Genomic DNA, 26,988 nt, shown 5'->3' with positions numbered 1-26,988 from the left:
TGCTTTGACATCCTGATGAAACAGAGTTCTGACACCCATCAGTCCTGTAATGTGTGAAAATTTAAACACATTCTCCCTCCCACTCACCCGATGTTCCTCTCCGCTGAACTGACGGTCATTTATAAAAATCACGAAGAGTAGGAGTCCCAGAACAGATCCCTGAGGCACACCACTGGTGACCGAATTAGTGTTTATGAACATAAAATGATTTAAATGAACCCTGCACAATTCCTATTTGTGCCTGCGTTCTCTGTCAGACCGGGTTGGGAATTCAACCCGTAAATCTTTGACCCGGGGAGGGGCATGGAGGAATTGGACGGGAAAAATACGGAGGGAAAATTGAAAATGTTGCTGGTGTAAGTATGAAATAATGTGGGAAAAACGGCGGTGGGTCGGCAGGGGCGAGGAACTGTCACCGGGTCACGTGGGAGACCATCCACCGTCACGTGATCCCATTTTGCCGCAGAGCTGCAGCATTTGCAGTTTCGTTTCCGAGGCCCCGCCCACCGACCTGATGACGCGAAATTCACATCGCGCATGCTCAGTACTGGATTGCCCGTGTTGTTTCCAGTTCTTTGTTGAAGGTTTCTGCGGTGGAATCGGGATCCAGAGCAGGTCCTCGCCCCCCGGGTCGAAGAGCTGGGAAAGGATTATCCTTTCGGTGAGTATTGAAGCCGATCCGGAGCGGAGAGGTCTGATGTTGGGCAGTGAGTCCCTTTAACTTTCCCGAACTCAAACAAGAGAAAATCTGCAGATGTTGGAAATGCGAGCAACGAGCACAAAATGCTGGAGGGACTCAGCAGACCGGGCAGAATCCAGGAAAAGAGTACAGTCTACATTAGCGGCCGAAACCCTTCGGCAGGACTGGAGAATAAAAGGTGGGGGTGGGGAGGGAGAGAGAAACACAAGGTGATCGGTGAAACCTGAAGGGGGAGGGGATGAACTTCCCCGAACTGGCGGTCTCGCCTCGCTTCCTTCACAGAATCTGCCGGGGTCGGTCCGGGTTGTGAGACCTTCACACCGAACCGTCTGAGATGAGCCGGCGCTCAGCCCCTGTTGTTCTGGTCCTATTAGCAGGATGAAGTAAAACATGTTTCTATACCGTTACTGACAGAGAATTGTATAATTAGTGTTCCGTGTGTTATCTGAATGTACTTGCCTGTGATGTTGCCACAAGTCAGTGTTTCTCTGTCCCTGTACCTTCCCGTACTTGTCCACTTAGCAATAAATTCAACAGGACCTGAGAAATCTCAGTGAGATTTGATTAGTGATGATCATCTTGGCAGCTCGGTAGGTCGAATGTATGAGACAGTACACTGTTAAATGCAAAACCCTGAACAGTGTCGATGATCAGAGGGATACGCTTCACTAAACTCAGCGAAATTTCTTTAACCAGAGTGTGGTGAATTTGTGGAATTAGCAGAGGCATCTGTGGAGGCCAGGTTGGGGGTATGTAAGACGGAGATTGATAGGTTGTTTTCGCATTCCTCCCTCCCCCCACTACTTTCAAATCTCTTACTATCTTTCCTTTCAGTTAGTCCTGACGAAGGGTCTCGGTCCGAAACGTCGACAGTGCTTCTCCTTATAGATGCTGCCTGGCCTGCTGTGTTCTACCTGCATTTTGTGTGTGTTGTTGTTTGAATTTCCAGCATCTGCAGATTTCCTCGTGTTTGATAGGTTGTTGATTGGTTACGGTGAGAAGGCCGGGGAGTGGGGCTGAGGAGTGAAAAAGGGTCAGGCATGATTGAATGCCGGAGCAGACTCGATGGGCCAAACGGCCTAATTAGGCTCGTATGTCTGAATCGGTTTATTGTCGGGGAGACCCACCCACGGTTACGTGATCCCGTTCTCCACTCTCACTTTGCCGCAGAGCTGCAGCAGTGCGGTTTTTCCGAGACCCCACCCCCCGGGTCTGGTGACGTGAGAATCACACTGCGCATGCTCACCGTCTGCAGTGATTTTTAGCCCGCTGAGTTCATTCACCAGTTTGCGTCGATATCGATTTGCAGCAGCGGCATATTCTCTCTTGTTGGGGAAATCGGTTGTTGGCCAGTGAGTCCCGTTAACTTCCCGATCTGGTGGCTTTGCCTCGCTTCCTGGAACTCCTCCAAAGTTTGTTTACTTCAGATAAGCCGTTTCTGAGCCTGGTGATACTGTTGTATCTTCTCCCTAATTGGGGTGGGTGAGAAAGGAGAATGTCTCGGGTTGTGGGGATCTTCGATTTCACCGAGGGAGCGGGAAGTCCAGAAAGTGTTCATGTAGGGGAGACTGGTTTCTGTGATGAGCTGATCTGTGTCCGTAGCTCTGCAGTTCCTTGCAGGCACGGGTAAAGCAGTGGCCATACCAAGGCGTGAAGTATCCGGATGGGAAACTTTTTATGGTGCATTGATAAAATTTGGTGAATGGCAAAGTTATGGTTTGTTCTAGCTTTGTCATTTCGAGATCTTTTACATAGTGGTATGGTGGCGAGCATTTGGTCCATAATGATAGACAAAGGAGCTCGTTAAACTCAAGGAGCTCGGTTTTATTGTGATAAACATAAACATACTGGGCACCGTGACCCGGAGAGTGAACCCACCAGTCTCGTACAGACAGGGGGAGGTGACCATCACACACCCCGGTTACAGTTAGTGTGACCCAAAAATACACAATCAGATAATTATGTAGCCCGAGCTAAAATGTAACAATAAATGACTGGAATTTCCCATCATAAACCCACAAAAGCATTTTAACACAAGAACAATGAACAGTGCTAGTCAAAGGAATGCAGAGCCAAGCTGTCCACCACAATCACCGTGCCCCCTGGAGCAGCACAGTATGTATCTTTAATTCAGTATCTTGTATTGCTGGAGGACCATCAGTGATTGTTCTTGATCCCTTCTCCCATCTGGTTCCATCTGTTCATTCCCTGCTCATCTGGGTCAGCCTCTGTCCAGCCTGCATCCCATCACCTCAATCATATATATCAACCATCTTGTTGAATCTCTGTCCAGCCTGTATCCCACTCCCTCAATGATATATATCAACCTTCTTGTTCAACCTCTGTCCAGTCTGTATCCCACCACCTCAATGATATATATCAACCATCTTGTTCAACCTCTGTACAGCCTGTATCCCACCACCTCAATGATATATATCAACCTTCTTGTTCAACCTCTGTCCAGCCTGTATCCCACTCCCTCAATGATATATATCAACCATCTTGTTCAACCTCTGTCCAGTCTGTATCCCATCACCTCAATGATATATATCAACCTTCTTGTTCAACCTCTGTCCAGTCTGTATCCCACCACCTCAATGATATATATCAACCATCTTGTTCAACCTCTGTACAGCCTGTATCCCACCACCTCAATGATATATATCAACCATCTTGTTCCACCTCTGTCCAGCCTGTATCCCATCACCTCAATCATATATATCAACCATCTTGTTCAACCTCTGTCCAGCCTGTATCCCATCACCTCAATGATATATATCAACCTTCTTGTTCAACCTCTGTCCAGCCTGTATCGCACTCCCTCAATGATATATATCAACCATCTTGTTCAACCTCTGTCCAGTCTGTATCCCACCACCTCAATGATATATATCAACCTTCTTGTTCAACCTCTGTCCAGTCTGTATCCCATCACCTCAATGATATATATCAACCATCTTGTTCAACCTCTGTCCAGACTGTATCCCACCACCTCAATGATATATATATCAACCATCTTGTTCAACCTCTGTCCACTCAGTATCCCACCACCTCAATGATATATATCAACGGTCTTGTTGAATCTCTGTCCTGCCTGTATCCATATATATCAACCATCTTGTTCAGCCTGTCCAGTCAGTATCCCACCACCTCAATGATATATATCAACCATCTTGTTCAACCTCTGTCCAGACTCCATACCACCAACTCAATGATATGAATCAACCATCTTGATAAAGTTCTGCCCAGCCTGTATCCCATTGCTGCAATGATATATTTCAACAATCTCTCCTACAGACTTTGTATTCATTGTGAAATTTTGTTTTGCATCTTTTCCAGAATTGTTTTTTTTTAATAGCTAGGGCTGCCAGAGGTTTAATTGAACACAGCATGTGGCAGGGTAAAATCAGCCATTTCAATCTTAGTTTCACCGTTACAAAATGGCTGCAGTGTTAATCATCATCATAATGGAACTCATAGCATCTGATGTTGAGTTTGTTATTTCCTTTTTCGGTTATTTTTGGTGAGCCTCTGTTTCCAGGGTAACAACCCACCAGGAAGAGTTGCAGATTTTTATCGCTCTGTGGTCACCGCCTCTCAACGAAAAGACCGCAGCCTCAGGGGCAAATATAACAGAATGATAGTGGGAGGAAAGGATGCTTTGTGCATTGTCTGTATGGGATGTATTACACCAGGGTCAGAATGAACTCAGATCTAACAGAGTGGTTGGGGTGGGATGGTATTTACAGTTTAGGGCGGCAATCAGTTACTATCTGTGCATTAAAATGAAGAGGGAGAAAATACTACAGCTGCAGGAAATTTAAAATAAGGAGGAGAAAATACTGGAAACGCTCAGCAGATCGGCCGCATCTTTGACAATCTCAGTTCTGGAACTGGGTCTTCCACCATTTGTCCTTTCAGAGATGTAATCTGATGTACTGGGTTCCCAGCATTTTCTACTTTGTAGTTTTACATTTTGTTCCTGCTGCACTGCAGGAAACATGGCAGCCAGCTGTGCTGGGCAAGATCCCACACAGCAGGAAGATTTTGATCAACTGCGCTCGGTTTAGCAGCTGGAGTCAGGCTGAAGTGTATCTGCATCCTCTATACAGACCGGGGAACCAGCCTGGGCATTGGCCCCGGCAGAGGGTCATTAGGTTCCAGTTCCACCTTAGTCTGTGAATCGGAAATGGCAGGAACACCACGGCAAATTGCCAGCACCAAAGCGTCTTTGTATGGGTGATGATATTGGGCTGGTGACTCTGAGGATATGGAACTGGCTTATAAGGCAACAGGTGTCAATGAATTTCAAAGACATCTTGGTCAGTTTTGGAGAGGGGCTGAGGAATGGCAAATGGTTTTCTACTTGGACAAGTGAGAGATGGTGCATTTTGGACAGTCAAACTAGGTGGGAGTGGTATAGTGAATGGGAGGGCACCGAGTGTTGTGGAACAGAGCAACCTGGGAGTACAAGAGTACAGTCACTGAAAGTGGATGTGCAAATATAGAGGGTGAAGAAGAAGGCTTTTATCATGCTAGCCTTCATCAGACTGGGCACTGAGTTCTGGATTATGGGCATTATATTGTTGGTGCGGCTACACAGTATTATGTACAGTTGTGCTCAACCTACTGTAGAAAATATATTATCAAGCTGGAGAGGGCGCAGAAGAGATTGCTGAAGATGTTGCCTGGGCTTGAGGGCCGAGTCTAAGGAAGCGTTTGGCTAAGCTGGATCTTTATTCCAGAGGAGAATTAGGGTGACATTGTAGGAGTTCGTGAAATCAAGAAGGGCTTTAGATATGTGGTTGGTCGTGGTTTTTACCCAGGATTCAAGATTCAGAATTGTTTGATGTCATTCCAGTAACAAGTGTAAAGGAGAACAAGATGTTAGAGACCACAATAATAAACCAAACACAATACATAAAGTATGATAGTTTAAAAACATTGATCGTACAGCCAGAGGGAGGTGACCATCACACACCCCAGTTACAGTTAGTGTGACCCAGAAATACACAAGCAGATAATTGTGTCGCCCGAGCTAAAATGTAACAATGAATGACTGGAATTTCCCATCATAAACCCAGAAAAACATTACACAAAAACAATGATCAGTGCTAGTCAAAGGAATGCAGGTCCAGGCTGGAGGAGCAACACCTCATACACCATCTGGGTAGTCTCCAGCCCCTTGGCACGAACATTGGATTCTCCAACTTCTGGTAATTCCCTCACTCTCCCTTCCCCCATCCCAGTTTCACTCTGCCTCCTCCTCCAGCTGCCTATCACCTCCCTCATGATTCCACCGCCTTCTACTACCCAAAGTGATTTCCCCCTAAACATTCCTTCTTCACCTTTCCTGGCTATCCCCTCCCCCACCCCTTGATCTTTCCTCTTACTGGTTTTTCAGCTGGCACCTACCAGCCTCCTCCATCCCACCCTACCCCCCACGTTCTTTATAGGGTCCCTGTCCGCTCCCTCTTCTGTCCTGATGAACAGTCTCAGCCCAAAACATTGACTGCTCGTTTCCAAAGATATTTCAGCTTTTCAAGCTTCCCGGTGAGCAGTCTGGCTGAATTTCCCCAAGTATTGACTTGTTGGATCTTCTTGCTGTCCAATGAACTCTTAACACTTTCTTCCAGCAACCAAGTTCAAAGACGTTGATTCTTCTATATTCAGCCTTACGAATAATCCAGCTCTCACAGCCATACATCACAACTGGAAATACTATAGACTGGACTCTACTGTTCTTGGTAGACAACGTTATATCTCTGCGTTTAAGTATTTTTTCTAAATTCCCATTGCTGCCCTCCCCAGAAGTAAGCGTCGTTTAATATTGTGGTTGCATTTACCATCTATAGAAATCTTTGAATTGAAGAAGACAAAATCTGCCACTGCTTCCACTTCCTTTCCATTGATTACCACAGAGTTAACAGGATTGGCTGGTTTTCTTAATATTGAGCAGAAAGCCAGCTTTCCACTTTCTTCTTTCACTTTGCTTAGAAGCTTCCTCAGATCCTCCTCACTTTCAGTGATTAGAATAGTATCACCTGCATATCTGAAGTTGTTAATATTCTTTCTGGTAATTTTGACTGCAACATTTTGAGTCCTCTCGACCAGCATTCCTCATATGTTCAGCATATAGATTAAATAAGCAGGGTGACAATATGCAGCCTGGTCATACTCCTTTCCAAATCTTGAACCAGTTTGTTGTTCTGTGTCGTTCTGACTGTTGCTTCTTGATCTTTGTACAAGTTTCTCATAAGGCAGAACAGATGTCCAGGTATTCCCATTTCTTTAAGGATTTGCCATAGTTTATTATGGACCACACTGCTGAAGACTTTAGAGTAGTCAATAAAACATAGATAAATACTTTTCTGAAATTCTCGCGATTTCTCCATTATCCAGCGTAGGTTAGCAATTTGGACGCTGGTGCCTCTGCCTCTTCTAAAAGCAGCTTCTATCTGGCAGTTCCTGTTCCATATATTGCTACGGTCTTGCTTGCACAATCTTTAGCATTACCTTCTAGCACGTGAAAATTTTCGGTAATTTGAACAATACTTTACATTTCCGTTCTTGGGTATTGGGATAAAAACGGATCTTAATCCAGCCTAAAAGTCATTGTTGTTTATATTTTCCCAGATCTGCTGGAAAATTGCATGCAACACATATACAGCATCACCTTTTAGAATTTTCAACAATTTTACAGAAATCCTGTCACATCCTGCAGCCTTATTATTGGCAATGTTTTCTATCACCCATTCGACTTCACTTTCCAGAATGTCTGGCTCTAGATCGATGAGGGAGTCATTGCAGGTGTCTTCGCTGTTGGATCTTTCTGCAATTCTTCTGTGTGTTCCTGCCATCTCCCTTTGATGTCCTTTGCTTCTGTAAGGTCCTTCCCTTCTTTGTCTTTTCCTACGCTCATTTTACATGAAATTTTCCTTTGATTTCTCTAATCTTCTGCAACAGATCTCTTTTTTTCCAATTCTTTTGGCTTCTTCAGCTTCAGTGCATCGCTCCTTTAAGTAAGTTTCCTTATATTTCCTTGCTATCTTCTTGAAATTTGTGTTCAGTTGGAGGTCTTTGTACCAATCTCCATTTACTCCCTAGAATGTCAGAGAGTGAGCAGTGACCTTACAAAAGTGTTTAAATTTGAAGGAATGTGTAACTGAATCACACTTTTTTATTTGTGTAATTCAGGTCATTGCCAGCAGGTGGGGCTTTCTTCCACGCAGACGAGACAAGCAGACGGTAATCAACCAACGACAGAGTCAGAATGGACACAGGTATGCTCACTGGCCTCTTTCTCATTAAAACTCTGTCATCATGGTATACGTGTAGTCAAATCATCAATAATTCAGAGGGATAAACTTGGGCGATAAAGGGGCAGAGAGAAAGTACCATCAAACGGGGTCATTGTTCCAACTGGTAAAGCGTCCATGAGCATTGGAACAATTCACCAGGTCCAGCGCGGGGACCTAACGAGGGGAATGATTGAATCGCTCCGCTCACCACACAAATCTTCACCTGAGTGAAAGGAGAAGGAGCCCCTGAATAAGGTGGGAGTGGGTAACACTCAGACAGGAATACAACAGCGGGCAATGTAACAGTCAAGGGAACAGATAGAATTTCCGTCATCATTTGGTACACCCTGATGTGGGAAATGCCTCCGACAGCCATTGAGAGAAACTGATGTTGTTTTCTGTTTGGAAGGGCAATGGTGAATTCTCCCCAGATTAACGGGATGTTGCACAATGGAGGTGAGGGGAGTTCCCGGTGTCTGTTTTCTGTGGCCGAGTTAAAGAACGTTATATTGAGGGAGGATGGGCTGGGTGCAGGAGACAGTGAAGAAGAAAAATTGTACACAGGGAATCTGGTGGGTTGGGGGGGGGGGGCTACTGAAGCAATGAAATGTCCTTGGCGAATAGGATTAAAGTAAAACAAAATAATAAGTGGAGAGGGCACCGTACAAAATGCTGGAGGAACTCAGCAGGTCAGGAAGCACCTACAGAGAAAAAATAACCTTCAACATTTCGGGCTGAGAATCTGTAAATTGATTTCAAAGTCGTCTTGGGTACATAAAATGGAGTCAGCACTAGAGGAGCGTTGTTCAGGCTGAAGGTCTGTGACCAGTCGTGTTCGCAAGGATCACTGTTTTGCCATGCGTCGTGTGTGTGAATCAAATAGGTTAATCATATGATATACTGGGTGGACTTATTCGTTGATTTACACAGTTGGAGGAGTTGAATAAATTTGGGACTGTTGTCAATGTGTTCAGAATCCAGTTAGAAATAGGAACAGAGAGTCACCAAGTACAGATAATTCAGGCAAATGTGAGAAGTTGCATTTTGAGAGGTCAAATTCGCGAGCAATGTGCACAGTGAATGTTAGGACTGATAATAAGATTGATGTACTGTCGGGTCTTGTGATGGATGTGCATAGCTCCCTGAAGGTGGCAACACAATTGGTAGTGTGCTAACGATGAGTTGAGGTATTTGTTAAAGTTAAACTGTAACTGGATACGCGTTGGTTAAGAGACAATTTCAGTATTGTGCACAAATCGAGAATGATGTGGAGGGTCTGTAGAGGGTGCAGACGAGTTTCACCACAAAAACCTGAGGTAACAGGTTTAAGTTTAGATGGTAAAGTTTAAAGGGGATTTAGGATGCATGTTTTCCACAGAGAGTGATCGGTGTCTGGAATGAGCTGCCGAGGGATGGACTGGAAACAGATACTCTGCAGCATCTGAGAGGCGTTTGAACTCATGAGTAGGCCGGGAACGGAGGGACATTGACCGTGTTCCTGAAGATGGGATTGGTTTAAATTGGCATCTTGTCTGCATACGCATGGTACATCTACTATTTTATGTTCTATGACCGACTACAGATCTGAACTCCGCCATCTCCGCCTTCCTGTCAAATTGTGAGGATCACCACCTGTTCTGGTTGACGAGATTCTACATGGAGCGACTGCAGCAGGCGATTGAGGAGGGTGTGGAGGGAGTCGGCTTCATGTTAATGGGGGAGGATCACTTCACCGGGCCCGAGTATCACGTAAGTGGTTGGAACATAGACTGAGTGTAGATTCTACTGAATCAATCACAGACCGACAGAACCGGTGTAACGGCACCTCTGGGCAGTGAAAATCCTGTAATGCTTGTGGTGAACATCAAGAAAAGAGTTTTCATCTGCGGAAACCCTGAACCTTTATTGACCAAACAAGCCTCTCTCCAGTTTTCTGATCACGTTCATTTATAGACAGATTAGTACACAGGCAATGATTGACTGGTGAATTTAGTGATATGACACTTGACGGACATTGCAAGTGGACAGAGAACCACTCTACACCACTCAGTCTGACATCACATCATGTTCCCAATGTTCGACCTTAATGGCCATTCACTAATCTATGTTCTTCTCATGACCCACGGGTTTCCCACAAATCAAATATATAGTGACATATTTCGCAGCTCATTCTCAGTCTACCTTCAACCCTATTTTCAACTCAGGCAACACTGACTATCATCTCTCATTTGTACTGCTGACCCTTTTTTGATCAATATCCCAACATGCCTCATGTTTCTGTTACCTTCCGTTCCTTGTGACTTACAATTTGAGTTTGTAATTACCACAGCATATACTGTTAACATGGGAAGTGCAACATTAGTGCCACTGAAAATATTCCGAACATCTACAGCTAACATAGAATTACAAAGAAACAGCTTTCCAATGGTCCTCGTGCTACTGGAGTGCATTCACCTATTGCCACCCAGAATGAATATTAGTGAAGAGCCAGACACCATATTGAACACGACATTCCACGTGAGGCAGCTGACAATTTCAGTCCAAACTTCTTACTCAACATTAACTCCAGTTGGCTTTGGTCTGTCACACACGCACAATAGTCCTGAGTTTGCTGGCTGCTCCTCACTGCCAGTTTCCAGCTGTTGACTGGCACTGGACCCCTCATGGAGCCTGGCAGTGAAGTGTGAAGCTGCTGCGGTTCACCAGGGATTACCCTGGCGAAAATCAACAGTGACCCGGCCATAGTTTCACCTAGTCATCGTCATCAAACCCTACAGTACAGCAACAGGCTCTTCTGCCCATCTCGTCCACACCGACCCATTATCTGCTTAGTCCCATTGATCGGAACCCGGACTGGAGACATCCAAAACTCCCCCATTAAATGAACTTATCCAAACTGATCTTAAATAATCAACTCGAATGTACATCGACTAATTAAGATGGCAGCACGTTCCGCGCTCTTCAGCAACCTCTGAGTGAACAAGTTCCCCCTCATATTGCCTTTCACCTGTCATCGTTACCCCATGATCTCTAATTCCAGTCCCACCCAACCTCAGTAATAAATGCATTTTCGCACTAACTCTCTCTATACCTTTTATAAACGTGTATACCTCTTTCACATCCCTCATGGTTCTCCTACACTCTATGAAGTAATGTCCTAACCTATTCACACTTTCTCTATATCTCAGATCCTCAACTCCTGGCAACAATCTGTATTTTATTCTGCACTCGTTCAATCTTATTGATCTCCTTCCGGGAGGTAAGTGTACACATTGCTTTAAATTAGCCTCTGCAACATCAACTTCGACATAATATCCCAAATTCTGTATTCAATATTTTGATTTATGAAGCCCCATGTCCAAAAAGCTTTACAACGCCATCTACCTTCGATAACACTTTCAAGAAATTTTGGATCTGTATCACTTTGCAGGATCTCATCACACTTCCTACTCTTGTCATTGGTACCAATGTGGACCAAGACCTGCTCATCCTGCCCTTAAGAAAGTTTCAGAGTCGATCCGAGATATCACTGACCTTGGCAACACACCATCCAAAAATCCTGTTCTCATAAATAGAATCTCCAGTCTGTTCTCCTGACCATTGAATTCCCCCTGTCAGTGCAGCTCAGCACTTCTCATCCCTTCTGAGTCACAAAGCCAAACTCAGAGCCAGAGGCATAATCACCGTGGCTTTCCTCTGCGAGGCCATACCCCGAAACTGAAAGCCGTATACCTGTTATAGAGGGGTTTCCTGCAGTGGCTGTCTATCCTTTTCTTACCCATAACCCCGCCTCCCCCGCTGACATCACCCAGTTCCTGTGTACTGTTCCCTTACCCCGCTGATGTCACCCAGTTGCCTGTGTCCTGTTCCCTTACCCCACTGATGTCACCCAGTTGCCTGTGTCCTGCGTCCAGCTCCCTCCCTGTACAGTCTGTCAGTCAACCTCAGCCTCCCGTGTGATCCCGGGTTCATCCAGCTCCAGCTTCAATTCCTCAGCACAGTCTGTAAGAAGCTGCAGCTGGATGAAATTCCCGAAAGTGCAGTTGTCAGGGACACTGGAGGCCTCCCTGTCTTGCCGCACCCAGTAGGAAGAGCATCCCACTATCCTGCCTGGCATTCCCACTGTTCTAACCGTGAAAAAAAGAAGGGAAATATTACCCAAGATCTACCTAAATCCTTCGCCTCTCCTCACTGATCCCTCTTTGACACAAAGCCTCAATAACCTACCTATCTCTGGCTCACTCACACTATGTCTGCTCCTTTTAAACCTTGTCAAATGGATAAGTACACCGCAATCTGTGGCATTCAGAAAGTCATGACTGACCACGCTAACTTCTTTTAAAATCTCTTTCCTGCAACAAACACTTCAATGGCTGTTAGTGATCTGTGGTGAGCTGGGTCAGTCCATGTTCAGGGTAGATTTGTACCCATCCCTCCGCTCCTCAATATATTCCCCATTGTTCATTACAGAGCGTGACTGAGCTCGCGGAGAACGGAAACCGAGCGGGCGCTTCCAAACTCCTCCTGGATCTGGTGATGGAGAAGGGCTCCGGGGCCCGGAGGGTGATGTGGGAATCCTTTGTGAAACTACATCACCATTTACCGAAGCTGAGCAGAATATTGAATGAAATACGGGAACGTGGTACGGTAAACAATACACTGTGTGTTACAGATGTAAATGCTGATGAATTTACAGTATTACACAGAACAGACTTCATGCAGGTTAATCTGTTTGAACAGGTGACGGCCAGTTCGCCTACATGGACACTGTGCGGGGTTTCTCTGAAGTGCCCGCGCATCTGAAAGGTAAGCGATGGAATGGAAATCTCAAAATCTTTATTTCAGTCTGAGAGTCTGAATACGTCTCTTTAGAGGCCTGTTTCGAGACTGTCAGAGTCTGGGAGACAGGTTTTTGTTGTTATTTCACTCTGAGAGTCTGAATACGTCTCTTTTAGAGGCCTGTTTAGAGACTGTCAGAGTCTGGGAGACAGGTTTTTGTTGTTATTTCACTCTGAGAGTCTGAATACGTCTCTTTAGAGGCCTGTTTAGAGACTGTCAGAGTCTGGGAGACAGGTTTTTGTTGCTGTGGCTGAAGGACAGGAAGCAATTTGCATTTGTCACAACACCCGGCACCTTCCCGATCTCGGGATCTGTACCCGGAGGCCTCTATGAGTTTGATAAACAGACATTCCCGTCGGCCTCTGTCCTGTTGCAATCGCTGTACCTACCTCTCCACCTATCTTTGTATCATCCGCAAACTTTGCCACGAATACATTTATTCCATCATCTAAATCATTGACAAACAATCTGAAAAGCTGCGGTCCCAATAATGATCCCTGAGGAACACCACCAGTCACTGGCAGTCAATCAGAAAAAGGCCCTTTTTATTCCCACTCGCTGCCTGCTGCCTGTCAGCAATTCCGCTCCACGTGCCAGTATCTTTCCTGTGACGTCATATATTTTTATCTGGTTAATCAGGTTCGTGTGCGGCACCTCATCAAATGCTTTCTGAAAATCCAAGTAAATGGCATCCACTGACTCTCCTTTGGCCAGCCTGCTTCTTACTTCCACCGTGAAATCTAACAGAACTATTGCTGACTTATTTTGTCATTAGTCTCAAAGTACCTCGAAACCTCAACCTTAGTAAGAGACTCCAACTCTTTCCCAGTCGCTGAGGTTTGGCTAACTGGCCTATAATTTTCCTTCTTTTGCCTTCCCCCCTTCTTAAAGACTAGAGTGACAATTGCAATCTTCCAGTCCTCCGGGACCATGCCTGAATCAAGTGATTCTTCAAAGATCATGACCAATCCATCCGTCATCCCTTCAGCAACCTCTCTCAGGACTCTGGGATGTAGTCCATCTGGCCCAGGTGACTTTGCACCTTAAGAGCTTTCAGTATGCCGGGAACTTTTTTCTTTTGAAATAGCAATAGCACTCACTCCTACTGCCTGTCACTCGCAGACCACTGCATGCTGCTAGCATCTTCCACAGTGAAGATATATGCAAAGCACACATTAAGCTATTCTGCCATTTGTTTGTCCACCATTACTATCTCACCGACATCATTTTCCAGTGTTCCACTATCAACTCTCACTTCCCTTTTACTCTTCATATAACTGAAAAAAGTGTTTATTATCCTGTTTTATATTATTGGCTTTTCTGCCCTCATATTTCATCTTTTCCCTTCTTATCGCTTTTTTAGTTGCGTTTTGTTGGATTTTAAAAGTTTTCTATTCATCCAACTTTCCCTCACTTTTGTTATCTTGCATGCCCTTTCCTTGGCTTTTATGCAATCCTTAACTTCCTTTGTCAACCATGGTTGCCTGCACGTGACACTAGAGAACTTCTTCCTCCGTGGGCCGTATCCATCCTGCAAATTGAGACCTATTCCCCGAAGTTTCAAACATCTCTGCTGTGCCGTTATCTCCACTAGTATCCTTCTCCAATCTACCTGGGTAAGCTTCTCTCTCGTGCCTCTGTAATTCGCTTTATTCCATAGCGATACTGATACCATAAGTTACGCTTCTCCCTCTCAAACTGCAGTATGAATTCACTCATATTATGATCACTACCATTTCAGTGTTCTTTTGCATTAAGCTCCCTTATAAGATCCGAGCTATTACATAACACCCAATCAAAGACAGAATTTTCCTGAGTAGTCTCAAGCACAAGCTGCTCTAAAACGCTCTCTAGTAGGTATTCAATAAATTCCCTCTCTTGTGATCCGACTCCTGAAATTTTTTGGATTTTCTAATTCCCCGTGCATATTGAATTATGTCATCACCTTGATGACACGCCTTTCCCAGCTCCCTTTGCAATCTCAACCCCACACCTTCGCTACTATTTGCAGGCCAATATAAGATTCTCATAAAGCTCTTTTTAACCCCTGTAGTTTCCTATCTCCACCCACAAAGATTCAACATTCTCTAACCCGATGTAACCTCTTTATCAAGATGTGACTCCATCTTGAACCAACACAGCCACACCACCACCGACTATGCCTTCCTGCCTGTCTTTTCGACAAGACGTTTATCCTTTAACGTTAAGCTTCCAACTATGGTCTTCTTTCAGCCACGACTCATTGATGCCCACAACATTATACCAACCAATCTCTAACTCCGCCAAGAGTTCATCCACCTTATTCTAAATGCTGCGTGTATTTAAATGCAATGCGTTCAGTTCTCCATCTGCGCCATTTTGAATTTTGTCTATGCGGTACAATTTAACAGTTTGCTCTGTCTGTATTTGAACCCAGTCATTGGCTTGTCCTTCCTTACATTCATGTTAAACCCATCATCTACTTGTAAAACTGCTAATTCATCCACAGCTCTATCATCCTAGTTCCAGTCCCCCGGCCATTTTAGGTTAAAACACTCCCAACAGCTCCAGTAAATCTGCCCGTAAGAATATTGGTCCACATCGGATTCACGTGCAACCCGTGCCTTTTGTACAGGTCCTACCTACCACGGAAGTGGTCCCAATTATCCAGAAATATGAATTTCTGCCCCCTGCTCCAAATGCTCTGCCACACATTTCTCTGCCACCTCATTCTATTCCTATTGCCACTGTCGGGTGGCACAGGCAGCAATCCTGAGATCACTACTTTTGAGCTCCTGTTCCTCAGCTTTTTTCCTAACCCCCTGTGTTCGGTTTTCCAGACCTCCTCCCTTTGCTTTTCCTATGTCGTTGTTACCAATGTTTGTCACGACTTCTGGCTGCTCAACCTCCCTTCTCAGGATATTGTGAACGCGTCCAGAAACATTTCGGACAATGGCACCTGAGAGGCAAAGTACCATCAGTGTGCACAGAATCGCCTACCTGTCCTCCTGACTTTAAGAGTTCCCTATTACCACTGCCATCCTCTTCAGCTTCCTGCTCTTCCGCACATCATCGGGGAATTGCCTGGGTTCATGTACCAGCTCCTCGGAGAATAAGAGACTGTAGACCAGTGCAGGGTGTGTTACATCGTGACTGGCTCAGCCTGGAAAAGGAAACTGAAATTATGTTCCTTTTCTGTGGCTCAGTATTGACAGCTTCATCCTAAAGGAGTGTCAAGAAAATGGGGTCCATTGTCAGAAAAGTAAAACTGTTACCCTCTGCAGGGTTGCACAGTTGAGCAGAAGCTGAGCAGTGAAAGCAGTGAAACCACCCGCTCCACACAACACTCTCCAGAATCACGTGTGCACTTGGTGCTCGCTGGAACACCGGGGAATCTGTAAACTACCAACAGAGGGGAGAGTGGAGCCTTTAACAGCGGATCTGAATCTGATCAGAATCGTTCATTTTCAGACACTGTAATCTCTGATCACCCGATTTCACACAAACAGTGTTTTTAACGAGTAGTTTTTTTATTAAATAAAATATGTTGTGAGCTCCATGTTCATCAGATCAGGCACTGACAACCTATTTCTGTCTGTCATAAGATGTTCGAAGGAAACACAAGGAGACTCTGTGGGCAGAAACTGAAAAACTGAGAGTGAACACGATCCTGATGAGGGAGAAGGTGAAGGTTTTCCAGCTGGTTAATCGATACGCTGAGCTCACGGTCATTTCTACTGTTCGAGATCGGACACTGGTGGAACATGAGCTGCTGGCAAGAGGCAGAGACCACGAGGAGTGGAGACAGAAACATCTCCACAGAGAACTGGAAAAACTCCGGACTGATCAGTTATTCGAGAAGAGCTTTGTTCAAAAATTGAAAAGATATTTCTTTGGAAACAAATCCGGGATGTCCGCAGCAGTGGCCGGAGTCCCGGGGATCGGGAAAACAACAATGGTACAGAAGATTGTTTATGACTGGGCCACGGGGAAAATATACCAACAGTTCCAGTTTGTCTTCAGTTTCAAATTCCGGGATTTAAACTCCATTAACTGCAGAATAAACCTGAAAGAACTGATTCTGCATCAGTATCCCTACTTTGGGAATATCCTGGGAGAGGTCTGGAAACACACAGAGGGACTGCTGTTTATATTCGATGGATTGGATGAATTCAAGTACAAAATCAACTTTGTTGATGGTCGGAGAGACACAGAATCACAGTACACAGATCCTGAATTCCAGTGCAACGTGTCTGACATTGTGTACAGTTTAATCCAGGGCAAGCTGCTCCCAGGGTGTTCAGTGCTGGTGACCACCCGTCCCACTGCGTTACATTTATTGGAAAAGGCAGACATCAGTGTCTGGGCTGAAATCCTGGGATTTGTTGGTGAGGAACGGAAGGAATATTTCATCAGGTATTTTGAAGATCAGACGGTGGCAGAAGCTGTTTTCAAACACGTGAAGGAAAACGAGATCCTGTACACCATGAGCTACAACCCCTCCTACTGCTGGATCCTTGCTCTGGCACTGGGCCCCTTCTTCACACAAAGAGTCAGGGACCCGCAGCGAGTTCCCAAGACCATCACCCAACTGTACTCCTACTATATTTACAACATCCTGAAAAACCACGGCCGTGAGATTGAGAACCCCCGTGATGTGTTTCTCAGGGTTGGTCAGATGGCCTTCAGAGGGGTGTCCGAGAAGAAGATTGTGTTTACAGGAGGAGATTTGATCGAGTTCAATCTGCAGCCTTCGCAGTTCCTGTCCGGGTTCCTGATGGAGCTTTTGGAGACAGAGGATTCTGCTCGGAGCGTGGTGTACACATTCCCACACCTCACCATCCAAGAGTTTGTAGCTGCAGTCGCACAATTCCTGAATCCACATCCCGGGGATATCCTGAAATTCCTTACAGAAGTCCACAGCACGACAGATGGGCGATTTGAGGTATTCCTCCGTTTTGTTGCTGGTCTCTCCTCCCCAATGACAGCTCGGGGCCTGGAGGAGTTTCTGGGTCCATTTCCTAATGAAACAACCTGCCGGGTGATTGACTGGGTGAAGGAGGAGGTTAAACGGCAGATTGGAAACACATGGAGTGAAGCTGGTAGAAGGAGCCTCCTGAACACATTGCACTACCTGTTTGAGTCTCAGAATCGTGGACTGGCTCAGGCCGCACTGGGATCTTTGGAAAAACTTTCATTCAGTAGAATGACACTGACCCCGATTGACTGCGTGGTCCTGTCTCATGTCATCGGACTTTGTGATACAATAAAACACCTCGACCTGGAGAACTGCCACATTCAGTGTGAAGGAATCCAGCGGCTGGGACCCGGGCTGCACAAGTGCCAGGAGTTGAGGTAACTTGGTTTGTCTCTCACTCTGAACCGTGAAACTGTCTTATTGTGTTGTTTCAATGTAAAGGAATTTTGGTAAATTTGTAGTAAATCAGATTGTGAAGAATTGTGACAAATGCCCAGGGGATCGGTCAGTAATTCCCCAAGGACGGGAGGGTTCTGTGGTTCCTTGTGAAGGGATGTTGGAGACTTCATCAGATCAGTAAACAACGGCCATTGGTTTAATGGTAGTAAATCACAGGAATGGCCGTGTTTCTCGCTGCCTGTGACATGTCCATTGACAATGCTCCTTCTCACTGTTACTGACACCCAGACCGACACAGACTGCAGCAGGTGGATCAGAGATTCACACCCCCTTCTCGGTGAGGGACAAGAGACCGTCAGCACACTGTCCCAGTGAGAAGGGAAGAAATACAATTGTGAGATTTTCCTCCCACTGCCATTCCCCGTGTGTGACTTTGCACACTTCCAGATACGCAAAGTGCGAGGGCGCATCTCCTCTGGGGCTCTGTTCAGACCTAACACACACGTACAAAAAATTTCTGCATCCTCTCGTCTTGTAGGGTTATTGTTTACCCTTGGAATTCTCCTGTGGGACCTCTCATCCCAAACCCCCTTCCATTCTTTGGAATCTTGCCCCCATCCCCATTCCTCCTGTGGGCTCTCTATCACTCGTTCCTCATCCTCCTGTGGACGCCTTTTCCACACACCCCCCTTCCTGTGGGATCTCTCCTCCCCATCCCCCTTCCATGTGGGATCTCTCTTCCCCATCCCCCTTCCTCCTGTGGGATCTCTCTTCCCCATCCCCTTCCTCCTGTGGGATCTCTCTTCCCTATCCCCCTTCCTCCTGTGGGATCTCTCTCCCCCATCCCCCTTCCTCCTGTGGGATCCCTCTTCCCCATCTCCCTTCCTCCTGAGGGACCTCACTTCCCCATCCCCCTTCCTCCTGAGGGATCTCACTTCCCCATCCCCCTTCCTCCTGTGGGATCTCTCTTCCCCATCCCCTTCCTCCTGTGGGATCTCTCTTCCCCATCCCCCTTCCTCCTGTGGGATCTCTCTTCCCCATCCCCTTCATCCTGTTTAATCTCTCTCCCCCATCCCCCTTCCTCCTGTGGGATCTCTCTTCCCCATCCCACTTCCTCCTGTGGGCTCTCTATTACTCGTTCCTCATCCTCCTGTGGGACGCCTTTTCCACACACCCCCCTTCCTGTGGGATCTCTCCTCCCCATCCCCCTTCCACTTGTGGGATCTTTCTTCCCCATCCCCCTTCCTCCTGTGGGATCTCTCTTCCCCATCCCTTTCCTCCTGTGGGATCTCTCTTCCCCATCCCCTTCATCCTGTTTAATCTCTCTCCCCCATCCCCCTTCCTCCTGTGGGATCTCTCTTCCCCACACCCTTCATCCTGTTTAATCTCTCTCCCCCATCCCCCTTCCTCCTGTGGGATCTCTCTTCCCCACACCCTTCATCCTGTTTAATCTCTCTCCCCCATCCCCCTTCCTCCTGTGGGATCTCTCTTCCCCATCCCCTTCCTCCTGTGGGATCTCTCTTCCCCATCCCCCTTCCTCCTGTGGGATCTCTCTTCCCCATCCCCTTCATCCTGTTTAATCTCTCTCCCCCATCCGCCTTCCTCCTGTGGGATCTCTCTTCCCCACACCCTTCATCCTGTTTAATCTCTCTCCCCCATCCCCCTTCCTCCTGTGGGATCTCTCTTCCCCATCTCCCTTTCACCTATGAGATCGCTCTTCCACATCCCCCTTCCTTCTATGGATTTCTCTTCCCCATCCCTTCCTGCTGTTGAAACGCGCTTCCCCATACCCTTTCCTCCTGTGGGATCTCTCTCCCCTTGGACTTCTTTCTGTCGGATCTCTCTTTGGCATGCCCCATTGTCCCGTGGAATTTCTCTTCCCCATCCCCCTTCCTCCTGTGAGATTTCTCTTCCCAATCCCACATCCTCCTGTGGGAACTCTCTTTCACATCCCTCCTCCTCCTGGCCGATCTCTCAACCCGTTCCCCCTTCATCCTGTTTAATCTCTCTCCCCCATCCCCCTTCCTCCTGTGGGATCTCTCTTCCCCATCCCCCTTCCTCCTGTGGGATCTCTCTACCCAATCCCCCTTCCTCCTGTGGGATCTCTCTCCCCCATCCCCCTTCCTGCCGTGGGATCTCTCTTCTCCATACACCTTCCTCCTGTCGGATCTCTCTTTGGCATGCCCGATTGTCCTGTGGAATTTCACTTCCCCAACACCCTTCCTCCTGTGAGATTTCTCTTCCCAATCCCACATCCTCCTGTGGGAACTCTCTTTCACATCCCTCCTCCTCCTGGCCGATCTCTCAACCCGTTCCCCCTTCATCCTGTTTAATCTCTGTCCCCCATCCCCCTTCCTCCTGTGGGATCTCTCTTCCCCATCCCCCTTCCTCCTATGGGATTTCTCTTCACCATCCCCCTTCCTCCTTTGGGATCTCGCTTCCCCATCCCCATCCCCCTTTCGCCTGTGGGAACTCTCCTCCCCATAGAATCATAAAATCATAGAAAACTACAGCACAGAAAACAAGCCATTCAGTCCTTCTAGTCTGTACCAAAACCTTATTCCGCTAGTCCCATTGACCTGCTCCCAGTCCATAACCCTCCAGTCCTCTCCCATCCATGTATCTATCCAATTTATTCTTAAAGCTTAAGAGTGAGTCCACATTTTCCACATCAGATGGCAGCTCGTTCCACACTCTCACCACCCTCTGAGTGAAGAAGTTCCTCCTAATGCTCCCCCTAAACCTTTCCCCTTTCACACTGAAGCCACGTCTTCTCATATTTATCTCTCCTAATCTATGTGGAAAGAGCCTATTCGCATTTACCCTGTCTATACCCTCATAATTTTGTAAAGCTCTATCAAATCTCCCCTCATTCTTCTACGCTCCAAGGAATAAAGTCCTAACCTGTTCAATCTTTCCTTGTAACTCAACTCCTGAAGAGCCGGCAACATCCTAGTAAATCTTCTCTGCACTTTTTCAAACTTACTGATATCCTTCCTATAGTTAGGTGATCAGAACTGCACACAATACTCCAAATTTGGCCTCACCAATGTCTTATACAACTTCACCATAACATCCCAACTCCTATACTCAGTACTTTGATTTATGAATGCCAGGATGCCAAAAGCCTTCTTTACAACCCTGTCTACCTGTGACGCCACTTTCAGGGACTTACGTATCTAAAACCCAGATCCCTCTGTTCCTCCACACTCTTCAGTGCCCTACCGTTTATCGTGTTTGTCGTACCTTGATTTGTCCTTCCAAAATGGAACACCTCACACTTGTCTGCATTAAATTCCATCTGCCATTTTCTGGCCCATTTTTCCAGTTGGTCCAGATCCCTCTGCAAGCTTTGAAAGCCTTCCTCGCTGTCCACAACGCCTCTATCTTAGTGTCATCCACAAACCTGCTGATCCAATTTATCACATTATCATCTAGATCATTGATATAGACAACAGACAACAATGGTCACAGCACAGATCCCTGAGACACACCACTAGTCACAGGCCTCGAGTCTGAGAAGCAATCATCCACTACCACTCTCTGTCTTCTCCCACACAGCCAATTCGAATCCAGTTTACAACATCTCCATGGATACCTAGTGTCTGGACCTTTAGAACTAACCTCTTATGTGGGACCTTGTCAAAAGCCTTACAAAAGTCAATGTAGACAACATCCACAGCCTTTCCTTCATATGGATTCTTGGTAACCTCCTCGAAAAACACTACAAGATTCATTAAACATGATCTACCTCATACAAAGCCATGCTGACTATCTTTAATCAGCCCTTGGCTGTCCAAATCCTTGTATATCCGATCTCTCAGAACACCTTCCAATAATTTACCTACTACTGATGTCAGGCTCACTGGCCTGTAATTACCTGGTGTACTTTTGGAGCCTTTTTCAAACAACGGAACAACATGAGCTACCCTCCAATCCTCCGGCACCGCACCCGTGGCTGAGGACATTTTAAATATTTCTGCCAGGGCCCCTGCAATTTCTACACTAGTCTCTCTCAAGGTCCGAGGAGATATCATGTCAGGCCCGGGGGATTTATCGACCTTTACTCACTGTAAGGCAGCAAGCAGCTCGTCCTCTTTAAACTCTATATGTTCCATGACACCACTGTTTGTTTGCCTTAATTCCATATCCGCTATGCCAGTTTCCTGTGTAAACACTGATGCAAAAAACCTGTTTAAGATCTCCCCCATCTCGTGAGGCTCCACACATAGACGACCACTCTGATCATCTAGGCGACCAATTTTGTCCTTTACTATCCTTTGACTCTCAATATACTTGTAGGAACCCTTCTGGTTTACCTTCACATTATCTGCCAAAGCAACCTCATGTCTTCTTTTTGCCTTCCTGATTTCCTTCTTTAGTATTCGCTTACATTTTCTATACTCTTCAAGTACCTCAATTGTTCCTTGTTGCCTATTCCTGCTAAACACCTACTTAACCAGATCGCCAATATCCCTTGAAAACCAAGGTTCCCTATGCCTGTTAACTTTGACTTTAATCCTGGTAGGAACATGCAAACTCTGCACTCTCAAAATTTCACCCTTGAAGGCCTTCCACTTACTGAACACATCCTTGCCAGAAAACAACTTATCCCAATCCACTTTTCCCAGATCCTCTCTCATTTCCACAAAATTGGCCCTTCTCCAATTCAGAACCTTAACTGGTGGATGAGTCCTATCCTTATCCATAATTATCTTGAAACTAATGACATTAAGGTCACTGGACCCAAAATGTTTGCTTACATATACTTCTGTCACCTGACCTGTCTGGTTCCCTAACAGGGGATCAGGTACTGCACCCTCTCTCGTTGGTACCTCAATATATTGATTTAGAAAACTTTCCTGAACACATTTGACAAACTCCACGCTATCTAACCCTTTCTCAGAGTGGGAGTCCCCGTCAATATGTGGAAATTTAAAATCCTCTACGATTACAACTTTCTGTTTCTTACATCGGTCTGCCAACTCTCTACAGGTTTACTCCTCCAATTCTCTCTGACTATTGGGTGGTCTATAATACAACCCTATTCGTGTGCTCACATTTTCCCCGTTCCTCACTCTCCACCCATATGGCATCTGTAGACGAGCCCTCCAGGCTGTCCCGTCTACGCACAGCTGTGAGATTCTCCCTGACTGGTAATGCCACTCCTTCTCCTTTCATCCCTACCCCCATCACGTCTGAAACAACGGAACGCCGGAACATGAAGCTGGCGCTTTTAAGGAATATAAAAGTGGATAAATCTCCGGATCCTGACAGGATATTCTCTAGGACCATGAGGGAGGTTAGTGTAGAAATAGCAGGGGCTCTGACAGAAATATTTCAAATGTTATTAGAAACGGAGATGGTGCCGAAGGATTGGCGTATTGCTCATGTGGTTCCATTGCTTAAAAAGGGTTCTAAGAGTAAACCTAGCAATTATAGGCCTGTCAGTTTGATGTCAGTGGTGGGTAAATTAATGGAAGGTATTCTTAGAGATGGTATATATAATTATCTGGATAGACAGGGTCTGATTAGGAACAGTCATCATGGATTTGTGCGTGAAAGGTCATGTTTGACATACCTTATTGAATTTTTTGCAGAGGTTACAAGTAAAGTTGACGAGGGTAAAGCAGTGGATGTTGTCTATATGGACTTCATTAAGGCCCTTGACAAGGTTCCGCACAGAAGGTTAATTAGGAAGATTTGATCGTTAGGTATTAATACTGAAGCAGTAAAATGGATTCAACAGTGTCTGGATGAGAGATGCCAGAGAGTAGTGGTGGATAACTGTCAGGTTGGAGGCCGGTGACTAGTGGTGGGCCTCAGGGATCTGTACTGGGTCTAATGTTGTTTGTCATATACATTAATGATCTGGATGATGGGGTGGTAAATTGGCTTGGTAAGTATGCAGATGATACTAAGGTAGGTAGCGTTGTGGATAATGAAGTAGGTTTTAAAAGTTTGCAGAGAGATTTAGAACAGTTAGAGGAGTGGGCTGAACAATGGCAGATGGAGTTTAATGCTGATAAGTGTGAGGTACTGCATTTTAGTAGGAATAATCCAAATAGGACATACATGGTAAATTGTAGGGCATTGAAGAATGCAGTAGAACAGGGTGATCTAGGAATAATGGTGCATAGTTCCCTGAAGGTGGAATCTCATGTGGATAGGGTGGTGAAGAAAGCTTTTGGTATGTTGGCCTTTATAAATCAGAGCATTGAGTATAGGAGTTGGGATGTAATGCTAAAATTGTACAAGGCATTGGTAAGGCCAAATTTGGAGTATTGTGTACAGTTCTGGTCACCGAATTTTAGGAAAGATGTCAATAAAATAGAGAGAGTAAAGAGAAGATTTACTAGAATGTTACCTGGGTTTCAGCACCTAAGTTACACAGAAAGATTGAACAAGTTAGGTCTTTATTCTTTGGAGCATAGAAGGTTGAGGGGGGACGACAGAGGTATTTAAACTTATGAGGGGGATAGATAGAGTTGACGTGGATAGGGTTTTTCCATTGAGAATAGTGGAGATTCAAACAAGAGGACATCAGTTGAGAGTTAGGGGGCAAACGTTTAAGGGTAATATGACGGGTAATTTCTTTACTCAGAGAGTGGTAGCTGTGTGGAACGAGCTTCCAGTAGAAGTGGTAGAGGCAGGTTCGGTATTGTCATTTAAAGTAAAATTGGATAGGTATATGGACAGGAAAGGAATGGAGGGTTATGGGCTGAGAACGGGTCAGTGGGACTAGGTGAGTGTAAGCATTCGGCACGGACTAGAAGGGCCGAAATGGCCTGTTTCCGTGCTGTAATTGTTATATGTTTATATAGTTATTAGTCCTGCCCCTCCTGCAACCAAGTCTGACTAATAGCAATGATGTCGATATCATCATGTGCCAATCCACGACCTAAACTCATCTGCCTTACCTACAATACTCCTCGTATGGAAATAGATGTACCTGAGAACATTTCTATCACGTACAAACATTTGATATCTGTCTATACAAGCAGTCCTCACATGACCCGTATCCTCCTCCACATCACTATCAGCTCTAACACACTGCACCCTCCGCTTACAATCTGATTTAAAACCCCCTGAGCAGAACTTGCCTAACCTACCGGCAAGGATGTTAGTCCCCTCCAGTTCAGGGTGCAAACTGTCCAATTCGAACTGGTCGCACCTCTCCTGGAAGAAAGCCCAATTGTCCAGAAACATGAACCCCACCCTCATGCACCATCCCCTCAGCCACGTATTTAGCTGCATTATCTTCCTATTTCTAGCCTCACTAGCACGGGGCATGGGTAGCAATCTACCTGTGAGATCTCCCTTCCCCTTCGACCTTCCTCCTGTGCAATGTCCGTTCCCCGTCCCCCTTCCTCCTGTGGGATCTCGCTTCCCCATCCCCCTTCCTCCTGTGGGATCTCACTTCCCCATCCCCCTTCCTCCTGTGGGATCTCTCTTCCCCGTCCCCCTTCCTCCTGTGGGATCTCACTTCCCCATCCCCCCCTCCTCCTGTGGGATCTCTCTTCCCCGTCCCCCTTCCACCTGTGGGATCTCTCTTCCCCGTCCCCCTTCCACCTGTGGGATCTCCCTTCCCCATCTCCCTTCCTCTTGTGGGATCTCTATTCCCCATCCACCTTTCTTCTGTGGGGCTTCTGTTGTCATACCCCACCCTTCTTGTGGGTCTCCCTTCCACATCTTCCTTCCTCTTCAGGGATCTATTACTTCCCCTTCCCCCTTCCACCTGTGGCATCTCTCTTCCCCATCCCCCTTCCTCCTGTGGGATCTCTCTTCCCCATCCCCCTTCCTACTTTCAGATCTCTCGTCCATCCGAACTCCTCTGGGATCTCTCTTTCCCCTCCCCCTTCCTCCTGTGGGATCTCTCTTCCCCATCTCCCTTCCTCCTGTGGGATCTCTCTCCCCCATCGCCCTTCATCCTATGGGATCCCTCTGCCCCATTCCCCTTCCTCCTGCGGGATCTCTCTCCCTCATCCCCCTTCCTCATGTGGGATCTCTATTCACCATCACCCTTTCTCGTGTGGGGCCTCTGTTCCCATCCCCCACTCTTCTTGTGGGATCTCTCTTCCCCATCCCTTTAGCTCGGGTGGGTCTATTTCACTGTGTCCCATTGACATTTCTGCTTTTCTGTCAGGAACATTTTGTTTAGCCATCGGGGAATGGGACAGAATATGTGGAGTTTACAGAGTCACACCGACAGACGAAATTACCGACATTCGGTGAATACACTGGAGCTGGTCAGTGAGGGACATTGATAGTGATGGGAACTCCGATCAGTGATTTACTGAAGGGTTTAATGTTTCCTGAAATATCCAAGTGAGAGAAATTCCCCCAGACCCACAGTTTAAATCACTTTGTTCATCAATCTGTCTCTTTGTGTTTAGACTTGGGGGGAATGACCTGGGAGATTCAGGAGTGAAACTGGTGTCTGTGGCTCTGAGGAACCCGGAGTGTAAAATACAGAAACTGGGGTAAGTACCAGACTGTGGGAGATTGTGTTTACAGTCACTGGGTGTCTGACACTGAACATTAATGTGATCAGTAGAAACAAAGAAACATAGAAAATCTACAGCACAATACAGGCCCTTCGGCCCACAACGCTGTGCCGAACATGTTTCTACTTTACAATTACCTCGGTTTTACCCATAGCCCTCCATGTTTCTAAGCTCCATGTAGCCTTCCTGGAGTTAAAAGATCCGATCGTTTCCGTCTCCACCACCGCCGCCAGCAGCCCATTCCACGCACTCACCACTCTCTGTGTAAAAAAACTTACCCCTGAC

At 46.2% G+C, this 26,988-nt stretch overlaps 1 protein-coding gene across 1 annotated transcript; it reads left to right on the top strand.

Annotated features, from left to right (window-relative positions):
* The first annotated feature begins 451 nt into the window (after positions 1–451).
* Positions 452–26,697, top strand: LOC140722992 (NACHT, LRR and PYD domains-containing protein 3-like). Its single transcript, XM_073037614.1, has 7 exons — positions 452–661; positions 7,898–7,983; positions 9,584–9,750; positions 12,472–12,643; positions 12,742–12,807; positions 16,425–18,174; positions 26,593–26,697. The coding sequence occupies exons 2-7, from the start codon at positions 7,974–7,976 to the stop codon at positions 26,681–26,683; spliced, it is 2,256 nt and encodes a 751-aa protein (XP_072893715.1). The 5' UTR covers positions 452–661; positions 7,898–7,973; the 3' UTR covers positions 26,684–26,697.
* The last annotated feature ends 291 nt before the right edge of the window (positions 26,698–26,988 follow it).

Source organism: Hemitrygon akajei, unplaced genomic scaffold (genome assembly GCF_048418815.1).
Source record: "Hemitrygon akajei unplaced genomic scaffold, sHemAka1.3 Scf000096, whole genome shotgun sequence".
NCBI lineage: Eukaryota > Metazoa > Chordata > Chondrichthyes > Myliobatiformes > Dasyatidae > Hemitrygon > Hemitrygon akajei.
This window is presented reverse-complemented; position numbering and strand designations above follow the sequence as displayed.

What these genes read in the sequence shown, in the direction of transcription:
- LOC140722992 (XM_073037614.1), top strand. An exon ending in GAATGAAATACGGGAACGTG is followed by an intron (nt 12,644 to 12,741) that starts GTACGGTAAACA and finishes CTGTTTGAACAG; the next exon opens with GTGACGGCCAGTTCGCCTAC. An exon ending in AGTGCCCGCGCATCTGAAAG is followed by an intron (nt 12,808 to 16,424) that starts GTAAGCGATGGA and finishes GTCTGTCATAAG; the next exon opens with ATGTTCGAAGGAAACACAAG.